Here is a 23,851-nt window from a genome sequence, read left to right as displayed (position 1 = left end):
TCATTGCATGGTTCCTCTGGTGTTTCTAAATTTACATCTACTCATAGAAAAAATATATAGAAAATATATATTAAAAATATATATAGAAAATATATTGGGGTTTGTTTTTTTGCTGTCTGCTGATGTCTGAGAGGTTTTGAGCTGTCAGTGATCACCAGTAATAAAAGATGCAATTAGTTGTTGGTTTACAAGTGAGAATTCAGCCAGCTCTGTTTCCCAAAGCTGGATGTGGTTGAAGGATTAGCATTTTTGTCTTCAAAAGTTGTTTTGTTGGTGTAATGAGAAATACTAACATACTTTTTCTTCTGGTTTTAGGAGTGGCCACACACTGCTTGCCTTCTGGTTTTCTCGACAAGAAGGAAAATTAAATAGACAGCAGACTATTGAACTGGGACATCACATCCTCAAAGCCCATATTTTTAAGGTAACAAAAATTCAGATGAAGGTTTCCACCAACCTCATCCACAGCACCAGCAGCACTCAGTCTTGTCGTGGGGTTGGTGTAAGAAGTGTGATTGCTTGAGGCTGCTGAAGCCTGTAGAAGTGAGTTTAGAAAATTGGCTGTGGTACCTAAGAAATCCTTAAAATTCAACCCTCCTTCAGATGGTAAATTCAGCAGATAGCCTCCTTACCTCAAATTGCTCTCTAGCATAAGATGCTTCTTGCCTTGAAAGATGATTTCTTGTGGCAGCATCTAGGAAAAAAGGAAATCTTTAAAAATCTTGAAGAATCTAATGAAAATTTAGGTAATGGGAAAATCTGGTTCTTGAAATTGGCTGATTTGGTCCATCCTGCTCTTCACACTGACATTTAAGACCTGGGTAATTAAAAAGCAAACTTGGATGTGAGTACCAATATGACCCATAAACTAAATATCATCCTTCCTGCTGGCCCAGGCAGCAGAAGGTGGGAATGAGAGGGTGGATTTGCAAGGTCACAGGAAATGCAGATTTGCTTCAAAGTGTTAGGACCTGTGGGTGCTTCACACTAGTAAAAACAAGGCTGTATTTTTATCTGGTCTCTGTGTGATGTAGATGTTGTATGAAGCTGAGATTTGATTTTGCTGAAGGATTCACTCTGCCCCACTGTTCTGAAGGAGGAATTAGAAAAGGAAGATATGAGCTAAAAAATGAGAAGTAGGGCAGGCTTTTGCCTGAATGGCAACTGAATGATAATGGTGTTGAATGTACTTTTTCTTTAAGGGGTAAATGTCACCTTTTATGTCTTGCACTAATATCTAAGTGTATATATATTCTAATGCAACAGTCAAGATTTCTGTAGCATCTGTGATTATTTTCAGAGGGCTATTCTCAAAATATCTACCCTTTTCCTTGGTCCTGATGGTGATTCAGGCAGCTTATTTATGGGCTTGGTAGTAGTATAACTATTTTTAAATTATTTGAACTGTTTATTATAAAAATGCTTTCCCTTTCCAGTTTTATCATCCAGTTCATGAAATTTAATATTGACCTCTGATGTCTTGAGTTGTGTCGTTTCAACAGTGGCTCAAATTCCTGAGCTCTTTTTCCCTCCACACAAGGAGGTATTTTTTGTGATTTAGCACCCTGAATTTTAAGGAAACGAGTACATGGAGCTGTTATTTATAAGAGCTTGTCTAATCTATTGCTTCTTTTGGTGATAAAACCGTTTCAAATGACAAATCTGTTGATGGCTAGGGTGATGCTGCAGATTATCTTTCACACAGAGGAATTAGAGGTTGCAGCCGAGTCCAGCAAGGGGTTTGGATGATTCCCACTCATCTTCCTTCAGAGGAAACAAATCCCACCTTGTGCTGGGGTTTTGTTGCACCAGCATCATCCCAATCCCAGGCACACAAACTACACCAGGGGTGGGAGTGTGAGAGAGCAGAAATCAGGGTTTGCATCTCGAGACAGAATGCAATGTGCAGTGCAAGATGCCTGTGCAGTTTCCATGGAATCAGCAGGCTTTCATGGGAAATCAGGAGCAGAGCAGCAGCATTCAGGGCACCCTGACAGCAGGGCTCCATCCCACCCCTCTGCTCTTCCATCCAGCTGTTCACTCCCATCTGTCGGCTGTGAGGAAATTATGGCTCCTTTCACAGGAGGGATGTCACCCACATGTTTTATGAAAAATCCTTTCCTTAGGATTTTTCCTCCTGAGAAGCTGAGAGGCCTCAGGAACAAAATGTAAACAATGATTGTCTGCTGTTGTGGAATGCAACAGGTGGAGCTGGGATTGGGCTCATGTGGTTGTTTCTAATTAATGGCCAATCCCAGTCCAGCTGTCCAGACTGTCTCAGTCTGAACCTTTGTTATCCATTCCTTTTCTATTCTTAGCCAGCCTTCTGATAAAATCATTTCTTCTATTCTTTTAGCTTAGTTTTAATATAATATATATCATAAAATTATAAATCAAGCCTTTTGAAACATAGAGTCAACATTCTCATCTCTTCCCTCATCCTGGGACCTCTCTGATCACCACCACAGAGAGAGAAACCTTCTTAACTATGCTCTGCCAATTAGGGGTGCTGGAAAATATGTCAGACCTTCAATATATTATGTATAACCTGATCATGGACACCAACTGGAAAAGTTGGAGACAATCTGGTACAAGATACCAGGGCATACTGCTCCAGGTTGTGCTTGAATGTTCCTGAATTTATCTCACTGTGTGCTTTATTTAAAAAGAAAAAAAAGCAGCAATCTGTGTTCCTAACATGGCATTTTGTGAGGGTGTTGAATGGATCTGGTTGCTCACACTTAAATCCTGCCTTTCCTCAACCTTGGAGATGGCTGCATTACCTTTATAATGCATTACCTTTATAAGTAATTTTCTGCAAGCTTATTAATTGACTGTGAAGGTCAGATATGGCAAATTGTCACTTTATCTTGGGTGTAGTCATAATTGTCCTGAAACCCCTTTGAAGTCCAGAGACCCAGGAGGATCTGCCCAGTGTGAGCAGATTTGTAAGTGTGGATCTAAGTTCCTTTCTCTTTTTCAGGGTCTGAGTAAAAAAGTTGGGGTATCTTCCTCCATCCTGCAAGGGCTTTGGATCTCCTACAGTACTGAAGGTCTTTCAATGGCGTTGGCATCTCTGAGAAATCTCTACACCCCAAACATAAAGGTACTGGAGGAGAGCTGGGGGGTTCACAATTCACACAAGAAGCTCCAGCAGTGGGCAGTGACCATCAGAGTGTTCACTGGAGCTGTTTCCAGTGTCCTGGCCAGGCTGAGCATCTTGCTGGGTGTTTGTCCTGAGCTGGGGAGAGGCCTTTAGTCAGTTGAGATTTTTTTACCGTGTGAGATCGTCTGTCAGCTCCTTTTCATTGCAATGAACAAATAGTGAGTTTGTGCCTGTGCAAAATGGGATTTTTTCCTTCCCAAAGATGTAGAATACCATAACTGATGTTGGAACTTGACATGTGAAGGGCTCTGGCTTAGATAGGCATGAACTCTGCGGTGACACCAAATCCAACAGCACATGCACAGGTTCTGGATCAGGCACTTCTTTTGCAGTGCTAAGATGAATGTGTTGGCTTAGGTGAGCCTGTCTCTACAGCAGAAAGGATTTCAGACAGAGATACAGGTTTGGAATTGTTTTCTCACATGGGAGGATGTTTATCCCAGGTCCTTCCCACCCAGGTGAGGCAAGCTCAGTGTCTGTCCCCATGTCCCTTCCTTGTCACTCTCAAGCATCAGGTGCAGGCTTTTCCTCTGGGACAGCCAGAGAGGAATCCCAGAGAGGAATCCCATGGGAAAGGTGCTGAGTACAGCTCTCTCCAGCTGTGTGTTTTGATTCCCCATCCCCTCCATGTCCCCAGATGCTGCAGCAGGGCTGGAGTGTTCCAAAACAAAGGGTGGCAGCACCCCTCAGACCATTTCCTAGCCACTTGGGAGATGATTAAACTGCTCCATCTGCATCACATGGGGCATCTCTTGGGCAGATGGTTTTGCTGAGCATTTTATGTCCTTTGCTGTTTGTTTGGAGGTGTGTAGATGTCAGAACTCAGGACATCCCTCTGGGTGTTCAGAGTTGCCAGGACCCCTGCCAGGGGGCTCAGAGACCCTGGCACGGAGCCCAGAACACCTGTGGGTTCGATTATGACCCCTGGAGCAAACTGCCAGCTTTGTATGAAGACCTGCAAGCCCCAACAGTTTAATTTGTGTAATAATAAAATTATCACTGGGTGAAAAAGTAGATTTGGGGATTTTTAGAATGGGGGTTTTGGGGGCAAGATGGAAGGATTTGGGTGTGTATAGCCTTTCTTGTTCTTGTTCTTGTTCTTGTTCTTGTTCTTGTTCTTCTTCTTCTTCTTCTTCTTCTTCTTCTTCTTCTTCTTCTTCTTCATCTTCTTTTTCTCCTTCTCCTTCTCCTTCTCCTTCTCCTTCTCCTTCTCCTTCTCCTTCTCCTTCTCCTTCTCCTTCTCCTTCTCCTTCTCCTCCTTCTCCTCCTTTTCTCCTCCTTCTCCTCCTTCTCCTTTTCTGCCTCCATCTTCTGCTGCAATGTTGGCACTTTTAGATGGTTTAGAGTAGAAGCTCACTGTCTAGTATAGGTGATAGGTGTTGGAAAGTAATTATAAACATGTTATATGTTGTTTTTAGTATAAAGAGTGCCTGGAACTGTCCTGCTGGACAGACCTCAGCAGGACAGGAGGAAAATTTTTATAGATAAGAAGCAATAAACAATTCTGAGACCGAGAACTGAAGAACTCCGACTCATCCTTGATCGCAGGGGCCGAAGCAGAGACTTTTCACACACCTTGGGGTGGCAGAGCTCTGCACCTCTGGAGCTGTAGAGGCCCTGCTTTCTGCTCTGGTGCCTCTCTGCAAAGCTCAGCCTAAGGCTCTCTCTCCTCCCTTGCGCAGGTCAGTCGGTTGCTGATTTTAGGAGGCGCAAACGTGAATTACCGCACGGAAGTCCTGAACAACGCCCCCGTGCTGTGTGTCCAGTCCCACCTGGGCTATGCAGAGATGGTGGCCTTGCTCTTGGAGTTTGGGGCCAACGTTGATGCAGCTTCTGAGAGCGGCCTGACCCCGCTGGGCTACGCGGCCGCCGCCGGCTTCCTGAGCATCGTGGTGCTGCTGTGCAAGAAACGGGCCAAGGTAAAGGAGCCACAGCGCCCAAAAGCTGATCTGAACCGCTCAAGGCTGGGCAGGAGCTGCAGGCAGGACGTGGAACACTTCTTAGGGAGCTTCCTCCAGCAGATGAAGCCAGCAGTCTGCTTTTGGCGTTGTTTTTTTTCTGCTAAAATCGAAATTTTTTTCTGGGTTTAAAAGTCCCACATTGACAGCAACTCCTGAGAGTCGGTAATTGGTGTCTGGAATTCAGGTCTGAGCTAGTGACGCTGCACTGGTGACCTGTATAAGGATGTTCTGGAGAAATCCTTGAACTTCACAAGGTTAAAATGGCAACACTGTTTTTCCAGCACAAAACATTCTTTAAATATCTCCCTGAGACACATTCTCCTAAAATTTTCATCAGACTTGTCCTAGAAAAATCCCCTTTGTTTAGCTTTGTGATGAGTGGAGTTTTAATTGTATATTATGAGTCAAGTCAAAATACTTTGTTGAAGAAGAAAATTATGCTGATTTTTGAAGTGGAGCCTCCTGGAAACAATTTGTGGTTTCTCTATATCTTTAATTTTAGTTCAAAAGGCAAAGTATGGGTTTATGTAGTTTTGGTATGGATGTCAGGATGACTGAGGGGCTGTTTAGATCTTGCTGGGTTGTGTTGTCTGTAATAATGTGGGGATGGTATGAAGAAAAAAAAGAAATTTGCTTTTGTTGGATATTTTGAGAGAGTTTAGTGACATAAGCCCTGCCACTCATAGTTTTCCTTGACTATCCCTAACAGTACTGAGAAATACCCCAAAACACAGTTTGGTGTAGTTTGAAGACTGAGATATTTGCAAAAAATTGCAATACTGATTACTGAAGGAGTTGGAAAAAGAGAAATATTAATATATTATTGATGTGAATGTGTTATAATATATTAAATATTTCTCATATGTATTATATAACTGCAGTTTAGCATCAGGCCCTGGCACAGGTTCCCAGAGAAGCTGTGGCTGCCCCTGGATCCCTAGAAGTGTCCAGGGCCAGTATTTCAATGCACAAGAAAATTTGAATGCTGGACTTCAGGACACAACAGAAAAAATATTTTTGTAGTCTTTTGAGTTTTTGAAGAAAACTGGAGAAACCTAAAAAAAAGTAATGATATTTTCCCCAAAGCAAACGTTTGTGGCCAAGATAATGCCAGAGCCTGGGACATTGCTTTGGAAGTGTTTGTTTTCTGGTCATGGAAGCAATAGTTTACCAGAAAAATGCACATTTTGCACACGTGGCATTATTTTGAAACAGGGATTGGAAACTCTGCAGGAACAAAGATGTGTTGCTCATGATTTTGTCTAATTGTACTTTTGAATCTCTTTTCAAGGTGGATCATTTGGACAAAAACGGGCAGTGTGCCCTGGTCCATGCTGCTCTCAGGGGACACTTGGAGGTGGTGAAGTTCTTGATCCAGTGTGACTGGAGCATGGCTGGCCAGCAGCAGGGAGTGTTCAAGAAGAGCCACGCAATCCAGCAGGCCCTGATTGCTGCTGCCAGCATGGGCTACACCGAGGTAGGACCAGGAGGACCCTCTCTGCCTCTGCAGGGAGGGAAACCAAGGGCTGGGATTTTCCTGCCTGCTCACCAGAGAACGTCTGGAGGTGGAGCACAGAGCGCTTCTGTCCTGCTCTTCCTCCCTGTCCCATCCCAGTGCTGACAGATCCCTTGGCAAACCCTGTGGTCTGGGCAGGCATCCAGGAGAGGAAGGATAACAAGCCTTTAAGTAGTCAGAATAAACTTTTGGAATAAACTTTTAAGCAGGGATAAGATGGATGGACACACGCTGCCTACGCCGCTCCTCCAGCACGGATGGGGAGTGTGAGAACGTGGAACTTTGGACTGTGTGTCGAGGGAGAGAAGAGCCAGAGAGCTTCCTCCTGCCAGCCTGACAGAGATTTATGCTGGGGAAAGTTATATATAGAATAATTTAGGTTGGAAGAGACCATTAAGGTCATTGAGTCCAACTGTTAAGCCAGTGCCAAGCCCACCACTGCCACTAGGACTCCAAAGAGCCCCAGCAAGCCACAGTTCCTTCTCCTTTCCTTAAGAATTAGTTTCTTTTCTACCAAATACCTCCTCTCAGCCTCACCTCCTCCAGGAGATGCACCTACTGCACACACCAGGTCATCTCCAGCAGAACAGACACAGTCACAGGGAACTGACCCTCCCAAGTCTCATCAGGTGCCATCATATCAAGATACTTGATAAGGTTTTTCATTTGTACAAGGCAGCAAGTTCAGTGATTAATGTCAGAATGAATATTTCCTTGATCTCAAGGTGCCAGGCAGAGACTGTTCCCTTCCCTCTGTGTATTACAGAGTGTGATGGTGTCAGCAGTTCCTGTATAACACATTCGAGTTCATGATCTGACACATATTTTGTTTTAGATCGTCTCCTACCTGCTCGATCTTCCAGAAAAAGATGAAGAGGAGGTGGAGAGAGCACAGATCAACAGCTTTGACAGCCTCTGGGGAGAGACAGGTGATTTCTGTAGAAGCTGTACCTTCCCTTCCCTTCCCTTCCCTTCCCTTCCCTTCCCTTCCCTTCCCTTCCCTTCCCTTCCCTTCCCTTCCCTTCCCTTCCCTTCCCTTCCCTTCCCTTCCCTTCCCTTCCCTTCCCTTCCCTTCCCTTCCCTTCCCTTCCCTTCCCTTCCCTTCCCTGGGTAGCTCTGATATTCCCAGCCTGCCCTTTTCCATCTCTGTTGTCCCACACCTCCGCCCCCCAAAATGCAAAAATCTGGACTAACCACACAGCTTGGAGTTTCTCTATCAGAGAGGGGTTCTGAGTAACTGGGACAGTTGGGAATGTGGATTTGGGATTGACAAATCACACACAAACTGGGGAGCCATCTCAAAGGAATATGCACTTTTGCATTAAAATGGGTAGTAGGTATGATGGGAAAATGAGCAAAAGTAGCCAACCACCAAACTGAGCAGCCTTTGTCTACATGAAACAAATCTGTGAGTTCATATGAAACTGAAGACTCACTTTCACATAGCTAGCTGTATTATTTGTTTTCACACCAGTAAATAGAGAGTTTAAATAAATTTGGAGAGAAATGCAGGTTTCTGCCTAAAAATAGCAATCTGCTCTGAAAATCCGAATCCTGGCTTGTCTGAGTTTTGGTACTTGTTGCTCATGTCTCATCTTCCACAGAGCAGAACTCAGTGCCTGGCTCAATGATATAAGCCTGATATCATCCAAATGGCAGTGCCAAGTGACATCATAAGTTTGGGAATTGCTGACAGCACACTCTAGCCAATTCCAGATGGAGCATTTCCCCCTGGGACAGAACTAACATCAAAACCCAGCAGAACAGTGTCTGAGTCACTTATGCTATCTCCATCAGAGTTGGAGGTGCAAAAAACATCTCCATCAAAGTGTTTGTCTTGCTGCCAGGCTGTGAAACAGATACACGTGCTGGATAGGAGCAGTTTAATGATTCCTTCTCCAGATAAAGTCGTTTTTTCTACAAGAAAACACAGCAGAAGAAACAGAATACACTGTTGCAGATCCCTGGTGTAGGAGGATGTGGTTTACTGATGGAGATGGGCTCATCCACGCCTGAACCTGGTCTCAGGCTCTGTCTGAGCTGTTTTGAGAAACACAGCAGTGGTTGTGTGGTGTTTATGCCAGGACTTGGTTATTGCACAGTGAGTGGTCCTTCTGGAATTACATCCTCATGGAAAAGCTGCACAATTCCTGTTTACCAGCGCTGGATCCTGGTTGCTGCTCCTTGGCTGGGCTCAGTGGACTCACCTTGGTTGTGCTGGGCCATGGGAGCTCTCCAGCAGACTGTGAAACTTCAAACCAGCCCATTTTCATCCTCCTTAGTTCCTCCTGGAGGAGCAAGGTCTGGCTGCTCAGTAGCACAGGAGCTTTTGAGCTTCTTTTGAGCTGGAGCTGCAAAGGACAGGCTGGAGCCACATCCCCACTCCAGTTGCTTGGACCTTGAGGAACAGAGCAGCAGAAAGATGTGTCACTCCAGGCAGAAGGAATTGCAAAGGAAAGTAGACAAATAGTGGATCAAATCATCCTGTTTCAGTAAAGTCTTCTCCAAAGAACAAACACCAAACGCAGGAGTGATTCACCATATTTTCATTGTTGCAAACATTAGTAATTTTGATGTAAAATACCTCAAATTAACCTGCAACATTTCAAATGCAGGCAGGTTTAGCAGTGGAACCCAGCAGCCCTACATGCCCATCCCTCTGCTTCCTTCTATATTTGTAGCTTACGTTTAAAACCCACATGGATCTGATTATAGATTTTGCAGAATGTTCTGCTTGTGGCAGCAAAATGATTTTTCATTTAACTCTTGATGTCTCTCAACCCCAAGAGAAGAAAATTCAGCCATAATATGGAAGAGAATTGAGAATTAATTAAATCCCCCACCATTAACAGTGTTGCAGTTGGAAACCCATCAACACCTTGTAATCGGCCAACCCACAGAAATGTACTTCAAAGAAAAAACAAGCGACATCAGTCAGAAATAGACTCCCACCTTCTGCTCCAACTCCTACCAGAAGCAGCAGAACGTGGAGCCAGTGGAGCTGTGCTGAAGTGCACAGAAAGTTAGGGAGAGGGAGGAACCAGAGAGTCTAAAATTAATACTGAAACAAGCCACTGGCAGGTCCTGAACTTGGAACTATTTTCAGATTGAATATGCGTTCTCTAACTCAGCCACACTTCTGAGTTAACAGAGCACATTTTGTCAGGGAGAGAGCTCTCAGGTGTTGCTTCTACCCGCTTGTAATATCATGAGCATATGAAAATGAGAGATATTTTTGGGTTTGCACAAAGACCCTGGCTGGTAGGATCAGCCCTGGCCAGAAACAAAGCCCAGAAATAGTGTTCTACTTGGAAAATAGGTGAACAAATCCACTTTGTTTTGCTTTCCAGTTGTTTCCCTGGTTTCAAAGATCTGCAGACTAAAGTGGGATATGGAAAATAAAAGTCCTCCATCTGGATTACACTGCTCTGTGCTTGTTTGGACAAAGAAAAGACACAAATGTGACTGATATCGGTGGCTGGCAGGATCTGTCAGTGCCTCCTGCTTGATCCCTCACTTGCTCCCTTGTTCTCATGGTGACCTGAGGCAATGACAGGTTGCAGAAGGTCTTGTCAAGTACCTGAAGACTTTTATTTTCTCTGGATATTGTGCCCCTACTCAGATACATTTGGCCTCACAGCCTATGGCTTTGGCATTAGGGAAAACAGTAACGAAATCATGATCACATTTCTTTGCAGCTAAACTTGAACCTAAGTCAGTTTGAACCTCAGATACCTCTGAAGTTCAGTCACAAGTGCCTGTAGATTATTTTATATTTATTGGGGTTCTCATCCCATTTCACTGTAGCTTGCAGAAAACAGTAAAAGCTGATTGTCCCAAGCAGCCTCGTTCTGTGACGTTATGTAAACTTCTCATGGAAGAGCTGACCTCTGAGGTAACTAAAATCACAGGAGTGGAAGCTGTACCAATCCAGCCCATTTTCTTTGTTGGTTTTTCCCACCATGAGACAGCTTTGACATTTCCGGCCCCATCACTTTGGTATCCAGCAGAAAGACCCATTTCCAGGTAGGAGAGCACTGCAGTGGGCGTGTGGCTCTTTCCCTGACCTCTCCCCTGTCTCGTGCAGCTCTGACGGCGGCGGCGGGGCGCGGGAAGCTGGAGGTGTGCCGGCTGCTCCTGGAGCAGGGCGCCGCCGTGGCGCAGCCCAACCGCCGCGGGGTCGTGCCGCTCTTCAGCGCCGTCAGACAGGGACACTGGCAGGTCAGTGGGGCCATCCCTTCTGTCTGGCTGGGGTAGGCATGGAGAAGACAAGCCCCAGCTCTTCTGGGGAATGGTCAGAGCAAAAAGAAGTGATGCTGGTTCTTCTGTCACCCCAAGCTTTGGCTGGCTGCAGGCAGCTTTGTTTAAGTCCTGTGTTATCATAGAATCATGGAATAGTGATCATCTAATCATCTAATTCCATCCCCCTCCTATGGGCAGGGATACCTTCCACCATCCCAGGTTTCTCCAAGCCCCATCCAGCCTGGCCTTGAGCAGTTCCAGGGATGGGGCAGCCGCAGCATCTCTGGTTGTCTCACCATATGAGAAGCAAACGGGATGCTCGTGACTTACCAGAACATTTCTCCTGTCTTTATACCTCCCTTCATTTTCATAATCCTTAATCATCCATCCAGCCATCCCAGAGGCCACCATGCTTATAGGGGTGGGAGTTTTTAGAATGTGGGGTCTGTTCTGCTCTTCCTTGGCTCTGGCATTTTCTCAGCTGTGTCTCCACGTGTAACCCTGGCTTTGTGTGCTGCAGATCGTGGATCTCCTGCTCACCCACGGCGCTGACGTGAACATGGCAGACAAGCAGGGCCGGACGCCGCTGATGATGGCCGCGTCCGAGGGACACCTGGGCACTGTGGAGTTCCTGCTTGCACAAGGTCAGAGCACGTGCTGGGAGGTGTTGGGGACCAGCTGTGGAGCATCCCACCACACCAGCTCTTGCTTTATCCTGAGCAGAATTTGGGCTTGGGTCAGCTCAGCATCATCTGGAGGAGCTTTCTCACGGCTTCAGAACGGTTCCTGGGTACAATGTGGGCAGTGTGAGGGAACACAGTGTTGGGGACCAGCTGTGGTACATCCCACCACACCAGCTCCTGCTTCATCCTGAGCAGAATTTGGGCTTGGTCAGCTCAGGACCATCTGAAGGGGCTTTCCCACAGCTTCAGAATGGTTCCTGGGTGCAGTGTGGGCAACGTGAGAAAACACTGGCAATGCATTGATGTGCTGGAGCGTGTCCAAAGAAGAAAACAGAGGTGGGGAAGGGTCTGGAACACAATAAGTGGCTGAGGGAGCTGGGAGCAGCTCAGCCAGGAGAAAAGGAGGCTCAGGGGCGACCTTCTGGCTCTGCACAGCCTCCTGGCAGGAGGGGGCAGCCAGATGGAGGTCGGGCTCTGCTCCCAGGAAATAAGGCACTAGAGGAAAATGCCTCAGGTTGCTCTAGGGGAGGGGTGAAAGGGTTGTTCAGCCCTGGCACAGGCTGCTGAGGGCAGTTGTGAAGCTCCCATCCCTGGAGAGATTTAAAGGATTTAAAGATGTGGCACTTGGAGACATGGTTAGTGGAGGGCTTGGCAGTGCTGGTGGAACAGTTGGATTCAATGGTAGCAAAGTCTTTTCCAACCTAGATGAGTCTGTGATTCTACAGTGTCCTCCCTGAGCCTGTACCTTGCAGCCTGTGTCCCAGCTTGGCATTCCTGGTTGTTCCAGAGGTTTCTGAACACACCTGGAGCAAACATTGCCATGCTGTACTCCTCCACAAACAGTTTGTGCCAGCAGGGAGACCTCTTAGTCTGCTCTCAGCTGGGCAGCCCATGCAGACCAGGGATGTGTCAGCTGGGATGAACAGGAACATTTAGGAAATTCACATCACTCCCACATTTTGCTGAATGTTCTAGAGGCAGGGAATCTCATGCTGGGAGGTTTAGAGTTTGCCTCCAGGAGAAAAGCACTGCAGCAGCAATTCATCCCAGCTGCTGGCAGGAGCATCCCGCAGGTAGCTGCAGCTCCTCGGAGGAGCAGAGCTGATACAGATAATCTCTGCACTCTCCAGAGCCAGAGCCATGGCTGTGCCATGGCAACAGGAGTTGTCTTCATGCCATGAAGAGGAGTGTTCACTTAAAACTGCTGTTCAGCTCTCATATCTGTATCCATATGCCGTGTGGAGCAATACTGACCCGTTGGTATGGCAGCGCCATTTCCTCATCCAAGAAAACGTCAAGTCCTCCTCTCCTTGGCTTGCAGTTGGCAGTAGTGTATCCCACAACGTTGTATTTATGTTGGGTAAAGTTCAGGAAGAAATACTGCTGGAAATTGTGTACTTTTGGGTAAAGGGGAGGGGAGTGAAGAAGGGAAAATATGTGCTTTTTTAGGATAACTGAGCTGAATTGACTTAATTCCCCATGGTGACCTGCTGAAACAGCAAAATGGTCTTCATCTCTGACTCACACAGGCTGGAATGGGGTTGGATTAAGTTTTAAAAAAAGCAGTTAAAAAGATGATGTCTCAGATGAGGGGAGTCAGATCTACCATGCTGCTCAGATGTTTGCCAGGAAAGCCAGCAGAGGTAGGCGTGAAAAAGTTTGCAGCTCGGTGTGAATCAACCCATTTGCCACAGTTCCCATCAGTGTATTTGAAATTGCCACAGAGGGTGGGATCTGTGGTGGGAGAAACGTTAATAAAGGAATTAACAATTATGTACAGAGCTCTCTGAAAACAAGCTGTCACTGCTGAGCACAGGGTTTGCGGTAAACAGTGCTAAACAATGGAGAGCTCTGAAGTGACCTGCTGCTCGTTCTTCCAGGTGCCTCCATTTCTCTGATGGACAAAGAGGGCTTGACAGCCCTCAGCTGGGCCTGCCTGAAGGGTCACCTGCCCGTGGTGCGTTCCCTGGTGGAGAACGGAGCTGCCACGGACCACGCGGACAAGAACGGCCGCACGCCGCTGGACCTGGCGGCGTTCTACGGCGACGCGGAGGTGGTGAGTGGCCTTGGCACACCCAGAGAAAAGGGGCAGGTGCTGGAAAAGGCAAAAAATCAAATAGTTCAGCTTGGTAGAGCAGTGAAAAACACTTATAGTCCTGGCCCTCCCTATGGGAAGGTGCTTCCACGGGTGCTGATCAGAGAATCCCAGAATGGTTTGAGTTGGAAGGGAACATAGGGACCATCTTGTTCCACCCTGTGCCATGGGCAGGGACTCCTCCCACTATCCCTGGTTGCTCCCAGTCCTGTCCAGCCTGGCCTTGAAAATTTCAAGAGATGGAGAAGCCCCAACTTCTCTGGGCACCCTGTGCCAGGGCTTCACCAGCGCTGCAGGGAAGGGTTTCTTCCTAATATCCAGTCAAAACCTGCTTCTTTTTCAATTAAAAGCCATTCCCCCTTTTTCTGTCATTCCAGTTCCTTGTCCAAACTCCCTCTCCAACCTTTTTAGAGCCCCTTCAGGCACTGGAAGGGACTCTAAAGTATTCCTGGAGCTTTGCCTTTTCCAGGCTGAACAATCCCAGTTCTCCCAGCCTCCTTAACAGAGGTGCTCTAGCCTTTGGAGCATCTCCATGGCCTTCTCTGGACTTGCTCCAACAGGTTGATGTCCTTCCTGTACTTGGGACCCCAGAGCTGGATACAGCTCTCCAGTCTCACCAGAGACCAGAATGGAGTAGAGGAACAGAATCCCCTCCCTTGTCCTGCTTCCCACAATGTACCCTCTGATGCCATGGAGGTGCTTTTAGCCCAGGCAGTGGAGAAGAGCAAGCTTCTGCTGATCCTACATCCCCAGTAGTGTGTGGGGGTCTCAGCCAAGAACAGAACTGATTATTGGGCTTCTCATTGCAGGTTCAGTTCCTGGTGGACCATGGGGCCATGATCGAGCACGTTGACTACAGCGGGATGCGGCCCCTCGACAGAGCAGTGGGCTGCCGCAACACCTCGGTCGTCGTCACCCTCCTGAAGAAAGGAGCCAAGATAGGTAGGAACAGGGGGACACTGCCATCAGCTCTGTGCTCAGTCAGGACTCAGACAATGGGGCTGGCATCCTAAAAAATACAAGTATAACCCAGAGGCAGCCTCAGGCCCAGCCGCTGCTTCGCGCTCCGAAAGCAGGCGGCAAGTCAGGACTCCTTGGCTCTCTTTCGTAAAATGGGGACTTCATTTCTTTTCCTGTCGTATTACTTAGCAAAAGTTAATCAATAAACAACTGTTTCTTTGGCAAGGTCTTTCCTCTGGTAATACTTTTTCTATCTTTACTAGTCTGAGTTGCCAAGTGTACTCTGTCCATGCCTTGCTGTGAGCTGCTGCGTTCACTCGCTCTGTGTATGCTTCCAGACCTCAGTGTACCTGCACTGCGCCACACAGCCGCTCACGTTACGTTTTCCTGTGAAAGGGGATTTTGCTGGTGCATTGGCTTCCTCGCTGCCTGCCTCTCACAGCTGCTTTTTTCCTTTCTTTTTTTTTTTTTTTTTCACCCTTCATCCATTTTTTTCCCCCTCTTTCCTACAACTTCTTGTTTTCTCCTTTCTTTGAAGGTTGTCAGACGTTACCGAGTCGCCCACGAGGTATATCTCATTGCTGTCAGCATCAGCTTCGATCTGATAGCTTTGTTAGCCTTGCTTTCTCCTGTTTGATTTAGTCTGCATGCGTCCCCAACACCTCTAATCTTTTAATTTACCTCACCTTCAAATAATTTTTTTAATGACTGTTGCAGAGAATAACTTGAACTCAAAAACTAACCTCCTTCCCCCAAAACGTACTGAATCTACTTATAGAATATTGTTGACTTACTCTTCACCCACACTAATGAGCTGTCCTCAAATTTTTGCCACCCCTTCCCTCCCAGTATTAGTCCTTGAGGTAGGAGCTGGCTCTGCAGGGTGGCCCCTGTGCAGAGCCAGTGCCCCCAGCCCAGTGATGCCTTCAGCACCAGCAGCACTTACACACAACCTTCCCTTTGTAATTTTTTCTTCCTTAATGGATTTTCTACTCTAGCGTTTCACATCTTGTGAAGCTGGAAATCACAGTCCACTTAACCACAAACCACCTATCAACAGTCAAACTGCAGATTCCCTAGTACACTTCCATAGATTTGAGTTTAGAAATGCTTTTATGTAACCACTCTGATTTTTCCTTTAAATACAGTTTGTTTCCCCCATCTCAGCATGTCCCATATTCAGCACTGCCCTCTTGTGGAAACGGCTCCATCCTTTCCCAGACCACTGGGATTAGCCTTAATGACTGCAAAGGAAAACCATTGCAAGGGGGATGACATTAATTTAGGTGTCAGAGGAATTGTCAGCTCAGTCCTTTGGAGCACTCTGCCCTTTGACCATGCCAAGTTGTTCTCTCCAGCAGAAATTCCCACCCCAGGGTATTTTTTTCCACCCAGCTTCCTACCACCCTTGCATTGTATGAGTTCTTTACCCATCATGCATCCTGTACACTACAGGTCCAGCAACTTGGGCAATGGCAACCTCCAAACCAGACATCATGATCATCCTGTTGAGCAAGCTGATGGAGGAGGGAGACATGTTTTATAAGGTGAGAAGGGTGGGTTTGGAACATGGAACAGATGCAGCTTGCAGCATCACTTGGTGTGAGGTTTTGGCCATGTTAGGTCAGTGGTTGGTCCTCCCCAGCCTAAATGGTTCTGTGATCCTAATGCTGCTGCCTTAAGCCATGGCAGGTAAAAGCTCCCACTCACAGCATTTCTTGTGTTCTAAACTGTTTGGTTTTGGTTAGTGGGGTTGGAGAAGAGGGGATTGAATGCCCAAATCTGTAAAAAAGCTGAAGCAAAGCCAAGTTGGATTGGATTAGAGCCAGCACTTCATTTCCTCTTTGAAAACAGCAGGATCTAAGTGTTTGTTGGGAGTGCTGCTGTCATTGCATCAGGTCTGGCAGCCTTGGCATTACCTAGTGAGCTCACTGTTGGGGATCAAGGCAACAGGATAGAATATCCCAGAAAAACTCCCAGAAAACACTTCTTGCAATGAGAACAGATTGTCAGGACACAGCTGGCTTTGTCATGTGTCCTTTAGCCCATGTGAGACATTCCACTCTTACAGTTAGGTAGTCTTTTTTTGCTTTCTGTTTGTTTTAAGCTAGTCTTTAAAACCTGGGGATTTGCACACACATGGAAATTGTGCAAGTACAACAATGATTCACTGTGAGGCTCTAAGGGTGAAGCAGAAAATAGGCAAAGCTGGCATTGTAGTAGGAGTTATCTGCCAGAGATACATGATACAGCTGAGAAACCTGAGTCTACAGGTTTTTAAAAATCACTGTTTGCAGCTGCAAAAATTATATCTGTGTCCTGAGGAGCTGTGTGTGTCCTAGATCCCATCCTGCCCTCTTTCTCTCACCCTGCCTGTCAGCTGCCCCCCTTCAGGGTGCACATCATCCCATCCCAAAATTAGTTGCCCAAAATAGCAGAGATGAGTCACCTTTGAAGGTGACTGTTGCGTACCAATAATTATAAATGGAACCCACTTAACAGACTTAGATGTAAAGTTTTAAACATCTGAAGTCCAGGGAGGTGAATCTCACCCTGTTTGTCGGAGTTCAGAGCCACAGCAGTGCTGTAACATTTGTCTTGGCTATTGCAGAGGCTTCTCTGAGCCCCAGGGCTCCACTAAAGTCCCACAATTTGTGTTCCTTACCCTCCTGGATGTGTATTAAGCTTTGGGTGGAGGGTGTTTCCCAGGAATGGGTAACTGATCACCCAGCTCAAAAGACCATCCAGCCAAGAACCAGATGGAGTTGTATCAAGTTAACACCATTTCTCCATGTTTCCTGCTGTAGCGTGACAGCTCTGTATGAAGTGGGAGATCTCAACTTGTGCAAGGCATCTGCCTTTCCTGCTCAGATGTTCCCTTGATCAAATGTTCTGCCCTTCTTTTCTAGGAAAGAGCTAAGTAGTGAAGTTGTGCTTCCTTAGCCACCTAAAACATTGGTTGGGCTGGTGAGTGAATTCTCTGCAGGGAGGTACACTCAACCCAAGGATGAGTTTTGACATGTTTTCCTTCTAATAGAAAGGTAAAGTGAAAGAGGCTGCCCAGCGCTACCAGTATGCTCTGAAAAAATTCCCCAGAGAAGGGTTTGGAGAGGACCTGAAAACTTTCCGTGAGCTGAAGGTGTCCCTGCTCCTCAACCTCTCCCGGTGTCGAAGGAAAATGAATGTAAGTGTCCCAACCTGACAGCTTTGTGCCTCTGCAGAGGCATATCCACCCCTAATCATGCTTTGGCCTCTCAGATCTCTCCTCTCTGTGACCTGGTTGTCCTTCAGAGAGCACTGACATTTTATAATTCCAAAGCAGTAGTGGTTTAGTATGTGTTTCAGATGATTAAAAATTCATTGCTATGTTTATAGCTCTTTGAATTTTTTATTACTCCCTTTTGATGATGATGTTCACATCGTCACATGGGGGTGGAGGCATTTTCCAGATTTCTGGGGCAGCAGTGAGGAGGAGCCAGGAGATGTGCTCCTTTGAATACTAATTAATTTCAAATGAAGGAGCATATGCTTAGGGGGTTAGCACTTCCCCAGGGCAGTGACTCATCCAGAAACACCTCCACAAGACTCCCTCTCAGCCCAGAACTTCCAGATCCCTGTCACTCTCCCCACTGCAATCTGGCAGCATCCAGCAACCAGCTCGTGCAGATGCCTGTTCTGCCACCCTTCCCTGACTTGGAGTGCAGGGACTTTCACTTCCCCAAATTAAAGTCTCCATAAATTCAAAAAGCTACATAATTGATGTCATGAGCCAGTAAAGGTTACACTGGAGGGGAAGGAGCTTTTGGGACACCTTCTTTTTTATTTTTTTTCTGTCAGGAAAAAAGATGGAAAACAAAGGGAGTAAAATCTTAATGCTGGTGAACAAACACAGTTTGGAGAAAAAGTGTGAACCTTCTCCTTGAATCAGCCAATTCACAGCTAATCAACTCCAGCTCTTGTCCTGTGCTTTGAGGACAAGATTTTTGGTTTATCATTAACTGGGGAACGCCAGCTTTTGTGATAGAAAATTTTAGAGGGCTGTAATTGCTCCTGCAGTTTTTGCACCTATAGATGAGACCATAAAGATACCTCATGACTGCATTCCCTTTTCAGTTTGTTGGACAGTAACTGCTCAGTAACTGCTACTGCAGGTACAAAGAGAAGTATAATGTTCCCCAGGCAGGGCATGCCCACAGCAAGAGTTGACATCACAATTTTTTGAGCAAATCAGGAGCAGCACTGTTCAGTCCTTTCTCCCAGAGCTGCTCAGGTCATAGCCCAGTGCAGCAATCCAAAGCAGTTTTTGGCTGTGAAATGGAATCCTCCCCACGAGGAGGAGTTCTCTTTCACAAGTGCTGAACTTAGCAGGACATGAAGCATTCAGAAAAGGCAAGGGAGGGTGGTGACAGGGTCTGAACCAGAGCTGGTGATCTGGTCTCGTGGCACTGCCCCTGGAAATCACCCAGAGCAGTCCCATCCCACACTGCCACCCTCTCCCTGCTCCCAGACTATCCTCCCAGCTGAGCTGTCGTGGAGAAGTGAGGAGCAGTGGGATTGATAGGACACCTTTGCCAGGCAAGTCCTGTTTGCAGCTAATGCAGCCCTGTCCTTCACAGGCAATTTTCTTCAGCCCTCAAAGAATGTCAGTGTGCTCAGGGAAGCAGAAGGGCATGGGACAGGTTTCCTATTACTTTCAGCTGTGGAAAAAAATCATTCATGAGATAAAATTCCAGCCCCTGCAAGATCAGATTTTTTCTCAAGACTGTAGGTTGTTGGAGATGGATTTACATGCACATGTTGGGGACACAGTGAGGGTGATGACAGCAGCTTGGGTTAACAACACCCAAGTCTTTGGAAATGCCATCGTAGCTCCCTGTCTGTAAATGATGTTGAATCCATGTAAAATATTCCAAAACCATCAAGTTTTCCATGCAACATGAAAAAGTCCACACTAAGTTTGTTTTCTTCCATGCTGTATGTATTTTTTATTTCTGAATTTATTCAGTTACTTACCTGCACACTGTTCAAATGACAGGATTTTGGAATGGCGGAGGAATTTGCCACTAAAGCCCTGGAGCTGAAACCGAAGTCTTACGAAGCTTACTATGCAAGAGCAAGGGCCAAACGCAGCAGCAGGTGAGGAGGGACAGAGAGGAGGGTGTGAGGGACCAGGCTTTGCCAGCCTGTCACATCAGGAGTGGGCACCCACCCTGCAGAGCCAGGCAGTGCCCCCGTGGGAAGAAATGGCCAAGAAACGTTCATGAGTGAGATCACAAATGTCCTGGACTCCAAAGTAATGCCCTCCCTCACTTGGTGATTTCTGAGTCCAAATGTTTTGGGAGGTTTGTCTTAGCAGAGCTTTGTCTGGGCATCTTACAGCACTGCAGACCTGCGCACCAAAGTGGGGTGTTCTTTTTCAAAGTGCACTTTAGTTTGACCACAACTTGGACTCAAAGCAGAATATGACTCATGGCTTGTACAGAAGATTAAGCTGGTGTTGGGAGGTGCTGGGGGGGATCACAGATGGGAGCTTTTTCCCCATCTGGGTGGGTTTTCCCAGATCACAGTCATGTTCAAACGCTCCAGAGTGAGCAGTGTCACTGTAAATGACAACCCCCTTCCCAAACCCCCACCTCCCTGTTACACCTCCTCGCCTGTCCTTTCCCTCACAAAGGCTTCCCTGGGCTCACAGCCTCTGGCACATTCCTTGATTGCTTCATTCCAAAGAAGTTAGCCAAAATCCACTGCAAAACTGGAGAGACAAGCCTTGCCCAGAGGACTGACCTGTGGGAGCCCCTGAGCTCTGGAGCCAGGCCTGACGCTGTGTGGTCTTGGCATCAGGCAGGAGTTAAATTTTCACTGGCATGAGTGGTTGTAGCTCTGTCAGAGCTTGTTTACAGCTGTTGGTGAGCTGGGCTTGCAGTGATCAATGTCTTGGTGTCCCCTTCACTAAAACAGAGGTGAAGCTCATGGTGGTGCTCAGGGGAGTAATTAATTAGCCCCTAACCTGCAGAGGCAGGCATGTTTGCTAGTCTGGGTTGAGCCATCTAAGGACTGTGTTCCCTTCTTCTCCAGAATTTTCCCTCTGCTTGGATAATGTAAATGCAAGGGAGGCCCCTAAGGCAGCATGTGAGAGGTACAGCAAGCAGTAGCAATCGCAGCTCTCTCCCTCAGCAACATGCACAAGCCACTTTATTCCCCTGGAAGCTCTGAAAACAGCTCCATCCAAATCCAGAGTACTTTCAGTTCTCATTTTTGTTCCTTTGTCAAGCAGGCAGTTCTCAGCAGCCCTGGAGGACCTGAACGAGGCCATCAAGCTGTGTCCTAACAACCGTGAGATCCAGCGGCTGCTGATGCGGGTGGAGGAGGAGTGCAGGCAGGTGCAGCAGCAGCAGCAGCAGCAACAGCAGCAGCAGCAACAGCAGCAGCAGCAGCAGCAGCAGCAACAGCAGCAGCCATCACCTCCACTCCCAGTGGAGCCAGAACCCGAAGCCCAGCATGAAGAGCTGTATTCTGTGCAAGATATCTTTGAGGAGGAATACCTCGAGCAGGATGTAGAAAATATTTCCATTGGCTTACAGACAGAGTCCAGGCCAAACCAAGGGCTGCCCATCATCCAGAGCCCACCCCCATCTCCAGCTCACAGGGACTCAGCCTATATTTCCGGCTCACCTCTTGGCTCTCATCAGGTCTTTGATTTCAGGTCCAACAGCTCTGTGGGTTCACCCACCAGGCAGGGATACCAGTCCACATCTCCTGCTCTGTCTCCAACACACCAAAACTCACATTACAGACCCAGTCCTCCGCACACATCCCCAGCTCACCAGGGCTCCACTTACCGCTTCAGCCCGCCTCCCGTGGGAAGCCAGGGGAAGGAGTACCAGAGCCCTCCGCCGTCTCCCCTCCGCAGAGGCCCCCAGTACCGCGCCAGTCCCCCCGCGGAGAGCATGAGCGTCTTCCGCTCGCAGTCCGGCTCCCCGGTCCGCTACCAGCAGGAGCCCAGCGCCGTCTCCCAGCTCCCTGGCAGGCCCAAGTCTCCTCTGTCCAAGATGACACAGAGATCCTTCCAGATGCCCCAGCTCCCCGTGGCCGTGCCGCAGCCGGGGCTGAGGCTGCAGCCGGCCAAGGCGCAGATCGTGAGGAGCAATCAGCCCAGCTCTGCCGTCCATTCCAGTACTGTCATCCCAACTGGTGCCTACAGCCAGGTTGCCCACTCGATGGCCAGCAAGTACCAGTCGTCATCAGGGGACATGGGGGTCAGCCAGAGCCGCCTGGTGTACCAGGGCTCCATCGGGGGCATCGTGGGCGACAGCAGGCCCGTGCAGCACGTGCAGGCGAGTCTCAGCGCCGGAGCCATCTGTCAGCACGGAGGGCTGGCCAAAGAAGACCTTCCACAGAGACCATCCTCGGCTTACAGAGGGGGGATGAGATACAGCCAGACACCTCAGATTGGGCGAAGCCAGTCCGCCTCCTACTACCCGGTGTGCCACTCCAAACTTGACCTGGAGCGTTCTTCCCTCCCCGCCAACCAGCTGGGCTCTCCAGATGTGTCTCACCTCATCAGAAGGCCCATCACAGTCAATCCCAGCGAAATCAAGCCTCACCCACCGACTCCAAGGCCTCTACTCCACTCTCAGAGCGTCGGCCTCCGCTTCTCCCCTTCCAGCAATAGCATCTCCTCCACCTCCAACCTGACTCCCAACTTCCGCCCCTCTGCTTCGATTCAGCAAATGGAGATTCCCCTCAAGCCGGCCTACGACAGATCGTGCGATGAGCTGTCTCCGGTCTCGCCCACGCAGGGGGGCTACCCCAGCGAGCCAGCCCGCTCCCGGACCACGCCCTTCATGGGGATCATAGATAAAACTGCTCGGACTCAGCAGTACCCCCACCTCCATCAGCAGAACCGGACCTGGGCCGTGTCTTCAGTGGACACTGTCATTAGTCCTACGTCTCCTGGCAACCTGCCCCAGCCGGAATCCTTTAGCCCACCCTCTTCAATCAGCAACATTGCCTTTTATAACAAAACCAACAATGCACAGAATGGCCATTTGCTAGAGGAAGACTATTACAGCCCCCATGGGATGCTGGCCAATGGGTCCCGGGGAGACCTCCTGGAGAGAGTCACCCAAGCCTCCTCTTACCCCGACGTCAAGGTGGCAAGGACGCTGCCTGTGGCGCAGGCCTACCAGGATAACCTGTACAGGCAGCTCTCCAGGGACTCCAGGCAAGGGCAGACGTCCCCAATCAAACCAAAGAGACCATTTGTGGAGTCTAATGTGTGAAAGACACTTGTTGGAGTGAGACCCTCATGTTTTCAGCACACACTTCCAAGCTTGATTTCCATGCATACTATTATAATTATTATTATTACTATTATTATTTTTATTTCTCTTTGATAGCTACATGATCAAGTTTCTCCGGTACTTTATGTGATGGTCAGACAGCCATGCACGTGCTCCAGCCCTTTTGTTCCCCAGCTGACTGTGAAGCCAACATCAGCCGGGCCAGTATCATTTGCCCAATTCCAGCAAAGTTCCAACCAGGATCTCTTAGTCCATGGTGTGGGGTGGTCCAGAGATATCCCTACGCAGCAGGAGGTAACCAGCTCTTTTTCAAGAGATAATTGCCTTGGATTTAAATTGGTTTCTTTTGTCTCAATGATCTCTTACTCAACTCTGATGGGAATTCCTAGGGAATTCCACAGGAGCCTTTCCCAAGGCTGCATCCACAGGCCTCCATGCCAGCCAGGCTGTTAGGCTCTTTGCCCCAAAGAGCAGATTACCCTCAGTGATGTGATTTAGCACCAGTAGCTCTGCACAGAGCCCACAACACCCATTCTGATTCTGCTGGCTTACAGCACTTTCCTTCCTTCCTTAACTTGTCACTGGCCAGAAGGGGTGGGGATCACACAGCACTTTGCTGCTTTCAAAGTACCTACCAGGTGTCCTCGCACTGATGTCTTTGCTCTGGGGCATTTTACAAGCATTGAGGGTGTAAGGTTGGCCCTTTTTTAAGTGTATTAATCAGCCAAGGGAGTTGGCCAGGATCCTCTTGTGCATGATCCGGGGTTGCACTAACTTCTTCACACTGTTGGCAGACTTCACCTCACCCACAGCATTTGCACGGGGCAAGTCAGTGTTGGGGACTTCATCTGGTTGGGGATTTATTACTTGCAAGGAAGAGCAAAAATCTGACTTAGGAAATGGTATTCAAAGAGGAAAATTGCAA

General features: G+C 47.8%; 1 protein-coding gene across 1 annotated transcript in view; it reads left to right on the top strand.

Moving 5' to 3' along the window:
- TANC2 (tetratricopeptide repeat, ankyrin repeat and coiled-coil containing 2) overlaps nt 1–22,959 on the top strand; it is a 125,897-nt gene extending 102,938 nt beyond the window's left edge. The window contains exons 15-28 of the mRNA XM_084222419.1: nt 316–424; nt 2,984–3,106; nt 4,849–5,085; nt 6,419–6,604; nt 7,479–7,572; nt 10,731–10,864; nt 11,406–11,529; nt 13,449–13,624; nt 14,473–14,605; nt 15,162–15,191; nt 16,079–16,170; nt 17,661–17,807; nt 19,659–19,759; nt 20,898–22,959. Coding sequence (XP_084078545.1) covers nt 316–424; nt 2,984–3,106; nt 4,849–5,085; nt 6,419–6,604; nt 7,479–7,572; nt 10,731–10,864; nt 11,406–11,529; nt 13,449–13,624; nt 14,473–14,605; nt 15,162–15,191; nt 16,079–16,170; nt 17,661–17,807; nt 19,659–19,759; nt 20,898–22,905 — 3,694 coding nt within the window. The 3' untranslated portion in view covers nt 22,906–22,959. The remainder of the gene's footprint in view (nt 1–315; nt 425–2,983; nt 3,107–4,848; nt 5,086–6,418; nt 6,605–7,478; nt 7,573–10,730; nt 10,865–11,405; nt 11,530–13,448; nt 13,625–14,472; nt 14,606–15,161; nt 15,192–16,078; nt 16,171–17,660; nt 17,808–19,658; nt 19,760–20,897) is intronic.
- Nucleotides 22,960–23,851: the final 892 nt, after the last annotated feature.

This window comes from Fringilla coelebs, assembly GCF_963513975.1.
Source record: "Fringilla coelebs genome assembly, chromosome: 27".
NCBI classification, from domain to species: domain Eukaryota; kingdom Metazoa; phylum Chordata; class Aves; order Passeriformes; family Fringillidae; genus Fringilla; species Fringilla coelebs.
The sequence above is the reverse complement of the archived record's forward strand: the minus strand, read 5'-3'. Positions and strand labels throughout refer to the sequence as shown.